Here is a 4,545-nt window from a genome sequence, read left to right on the forward strand (position 1 = left end):
ATTATTCCATGAATTCCTCAAAACGAGGCTCATCAAAATGCAAAATCTAATACTACTATAAGACTACTAATAAAATAAGAAAAAAATTCGAACGATTCTTATTCCATATCCTTTATAAACGAATTTCCCCAAAAAGTAGGGGATGATCCGTGAATTAACCTAACCATCAACTAAAAAAAATCCTACAAAAGCATAATGGAAAAGTAGGAAGGACTCAAAATAGAAAAAACTCACATTGGCATAATGGAAAAGTAGGAAGGACTCAAAATAGAAAAAACTCACATTGGGTTTAGGGATAATCAGGCTCGAACTGATGACTTCCACCACGTCAAGGTGACACTCTACCGCTGAGTTATATCCCTTCCCTTTTATCCACTAGTTCCCCTCTCTTTAGTTTAACAGGATAGAACAGTTTGGTTGCTGACAAGGCTCATAACCGTGGGGTTGCGGGTTTACTGATTACTAGAATTTTTTTGTTAGAATCCAAAAGTTCTTTACTAACTAGAAAGAAAAACGAATACCTACTGCTTATTGCAAATTATTCCTGATTTTAAACCAGAGTAGATTTTCGTGATGTGATTCCCGCTAAAAGCATACATGTACTGTAATGCGCTTCCCCATGGGTATCTGGTAACCACGTATGTAGGGGTATAATCGGCAATTTGACAACATAAGCAATAAGGAAGCCAAAATAGAATAGTATTTCCAATGTTGCAGTGAGCCCTCTCCCCCTTCCATTAGAAGAGGTTTTTGTCCCTCCACCTTCGTTGAAGGCTGTTTATCGGAAGAACCCGTACTTTCCTCTGGGCATCGTATCAAAAATCGCCATTCCTGAGATTAACCACCCACTGGGGGAGTTTATAAACAAAAAAATATCGCTAATTCCATCTTCTATACTGAGATATACCAAAAAAGTATAGTGATGCCAAATAGACTTATATAATCGTATAAGGCAAGGTCCAAGACAAGAGGTATACAAAATAGACTTATTTTCCAGCCATTTAAACACAGCTCACAGAGTTGAGGGACCAAAAATAGACTTTTTCTGTTATACCTGAACATCCGTCGCCTCTCCCCAAAGCTCATACGCATCCTCGATTTGTCCCGCCGCCATCCCGATTCAACCATTTGGCCGCTGTCCGGACGACGCCACACCGCCGCCTGACATATTGTCTGCTCGACGCCTCCCTGTACCGGCCGCTCGCCGTCGTCCGAGAACACACAGGCGACAACAGGGTGAGGCGACCGCCCAGGACCATCAGAGACGACCAGGCGACTGGTCACGGTGTCTACGATTCAGCGGATTTAATTTGTCGATGGAGAGTTCCTCCATCAAATCAATTTAGCTATTCTGAAATTGTTCCTGCTACTGCTGGTGCTGAATAATCTACTGGATGTTGCTGCTAAATGTGCTGCTACTGTATGCTGGTGTTTCTGTTGCTAAATGCTGATAGTTCGTTGCTGCTGATAAATGCAGCTGGAAATGTTGTTGATGATGCTTGCTGGTTTTTGTTGGTGCTTAACTGATGTTGATATTGCTAATCTGATGATGTTGATCTGGAAGCTAGATGCTGATGATGCTAATGATGTTATTGATCTGATCATCTGAATGCTGCTGCTACTTGCTCATCTTATTTATGCTGCTTGTCCTTGTATATGCTACTGCTGAGCAACGGGTGGACGCCGGGAGGAGCGCCCGGCCGATCAAGATCACGCGGGACAAAAAAAATAAAACTGATTTATCTTGATTAGTTCATATGCGGCCCACTTTTTTATGTTTTGGGAGTCATTTTTAGGTATTCTCTTGGATAGATCAATATATTCACCCCTCAAATTTTATTTAGGAATCCTAATAACTAAATTTTAGGGATAGAATTTTCATAGTCTCTTGGTGATGCTCTAATTCTTTTTTTTTCACTCTATCTTTAATCCCTCAAAGAAACAACAGAAAAACAGAAAGTTAAATAAATTTTCTTCGTTATATTTTAGGAGAGCCATGGAGGAGTCCCTACTAAAAAGTTAAATCGATTTCATTCATTATCTCATCTTTTGTCAATTGTCATCGTTAGCCTCGCAGCGACTCGTGATGCTACAAACAATCTCACTACATTGGTGGCGACCGAATCAATCCAAAAATCTCTGTATTCCCTATGGCGAGCAAATTAGGAATGCACCAAACATCTTGGGAAGAATGACTTCTCTTATAGCCAGAGGCGTTCGAGAAGGTAAAGACTAATTTGAAAAAAAGAAAGAAAGAAAGCAATGGCCAACATGTACTCCCCTCTTCCAGATGGAGAGAAGAGGGAAACACTAGACGACTTGAGCAATATGAGATAGAAATGGAGGATTACCATGTAAGTCTCTTTGTATCTGTTTAGTCAGTACATTATTTCTGCATAAAGTGCAGGCAGCTGTCTCTGGGAGACTGGGAAAATAACAAGAAAGAAAGGCGAAGGCTTCTTGTTGAAGAAGCTGAGGATAAACAGCAGGGATGGTTTGTGGTAGATGAGAAAAAGGGTTATACAAATCTTAATAACTCGCAACATAGGGGCCACAGAATGTCTTATCAACCACACGAGGAGATTCCACTTTCACGAGTTAAATAGAACTAAGTTGAATACTTGTATTTAGAGAACATATTTGTTAGGAAGAAAATACTTCATGGCTCATGATAGAGCCGACAAGAAAGTTGGAGTGACAATCTCAGAACTACACATGATAGTGATCTGATCTATGCCTATTGTTGCTGCTTCTCAAAAATACCGATGCTCAAGTAAACCACCAAAAAAGAACTTACTTGAGTCTATGAATGGTGCTAATCAGCAGTAAAGGTCACCAAAAATCTTACTTGAGCCTATGATTGCTACTAATCTGCGGTGAAAATCACCAAAATGTTGCTGCTGGCCTGCTGTTTCTCAAGCCACAAAAAAGGGAACTTGTAACATTTGCTTTGCTCCTTCTTAGGATGGGCGTTGCTGCCTATGGGAACTTCCCTCCCTTCTTCCTTGAAGCAATCTTCTTCTTGGCTGCATCTGACTTCGGCAGCATCGCATTCAGCATACCATCCATATGAGATGTTAACAGTGCCACCTTGATCTCATAGCCACCAAGGTACAAATTGAGCTCTTTCACACAAGTCCCAGCGATTAGTCCCATAACTTTTCCTTTTAGGCTGAAGACCGGAGAACCCACTAATCTGCAATGCCCATTGAAACCCTTCTCGGCATAGTGGCACGTTCCCAGGAAGTAGCACTCAGAACCATTGATATGGTTGCGTCGAAGGTCGAGTGCAGCGGTTGATTCTGATATGACAAAGCCTGGGATGTGGTATGCAGAGGTTGCTGAAGAAGGGGCAAAAACGACCATAGGTTCGGGCATAACCTGACCACGCATCTTCTTGATTGGTCTGCAGTCTGTGTGCCTTTTCGTCCTAAGAAGACAGAACGTATCCCCAGAAGCAAAAGCCGAGGCTTCCCGTTCGATCTGATCAAAGAAACAGATCTTGAGGGTATCCTCTCTGCCTGATGCAAATGACGATTGGGTCAACACGTAAGTGTACTTTCCCTTTGATTTCAACACGCATCCGCTGCAATATTCACCATTGGCGTCACGGACTACGACCATCGATTTCCTTGCTCTCTTCTCTACCGGAATGTCCATGAGTTCTACAGATTGCGAGAGGAAGTAACATAAGGACAAGTACTAAAGTAGGTCTACCGGAATGTCCATGAGTTCTACAGATTGCGAGAGGAAGTAATGTAAGGAGAAGTACTAAAGTAGGTACTAGATATGGGGCAAGATGCAACACGGGGAAGCAGCACACGCACCTTCACCTTCAAGGAGTGGAGGAGCAGCAGGTGACCGGGCCATTTCTCCTCCGGCGGCGACGGCGAAAGGATAAGGCGGCGCAACTCTTTGGTGCGGGAGCGGGAGGAGGGGATTAGAGAGAGCGAGGCAGCCGCAGAAAAGAAAACCTAGTGGCCAATATGGACAAAGGGAACATGGGATGGGCCGGGATCGCCAATCGAAGGCCGCAATGGGTATCCAGAGCAGGACGGATAAGGCGCACGGGGATGAATAAGTTTATCCAAGGTCCCTGAACTTGTCAACAAAATCTGATTTTCGCTCTTCAAACAAAAAAAATACAACGGTCCCTCAACCATCAAAACCGGTGCAATATAGGTCCCATAACGATGTGGATGGCAGTTTTAACTGGCATGGTGCCTAAATGGTTAATTCGATTCGGTCTTAATCTGATTTGGCATTGACGTGGCATATGAAGCAAAATTTAACAATTTTAAAAATAAAATAAAATATATGGGCACACATGTCAGTTGAATGAATAAATCTAAAATAATGGGTTATTTAACTTTTGACCACTTTTAAGATATGACAATTAATTATTTTTCACTCGCTGTCTATGACATGTGAACCCTCATGTGTCTATGACATGTGGGTTCTATGGCAAATCATTTATCACCATCCATAAGAGTAGCAAATAATTAATTGTTCCAAAAAAAAATAATGGGCACCACTTCCTCCACG

General features: G+C 42.2%; 1 protein-coding gene across 2 annotated transcripts; it reads right to left on the minus strand.

Moving 5' to 3' along the window:
* Window positions 1-1,827: 1,827 nt before the first annotated feature.
* LOC127765871 (uncharacterized) lies at window positions 1,828-3,965 on the minus strand. Of its 2 annotated transcripts, none has more exons than XM_052290837.1 (2): window positions 3,834-3,948; window positions 1,828-3,665 (listed from the first exon to the last, which is right to left on the minus strand). In XM_052290837.1, exons 1-2 carry the CDS (start codon window positions 3,868-3,870, stop codon window positions 2,980-2,982), a joined length of 723 nt encoding a protein of 240 aa, XP_052146797.1. In that variant the 5' UTR covers window positions 3,871-3,948; the 3' UTR covers window positions 1,828-2,979. The 2 variants fall into 2 exon arrangements, with proteins under 2 accessions (XP_052146797.1, XP_052146796.1); XM_052290836.1 differs by having other exon boundaries at window positions 1,853-3,665; window positions 3,828-3,965.
* Window positions 3,966-4,545: the final 580 nt, after the last annotated feature.

This window comes from Oryza glaberrima, chromosome 3, assembly GCF_000147395.1.
Source record: "Oryza glaberrima chromosome 3, OglaRS2, whole genome shotgun sequence".
Lineage (NCBI taxonomy): Eukaryota > Viridiplantae > Streptophyta > Magnoliopsida > Poales > Poaceae > Oryza > Oryza glaberrima.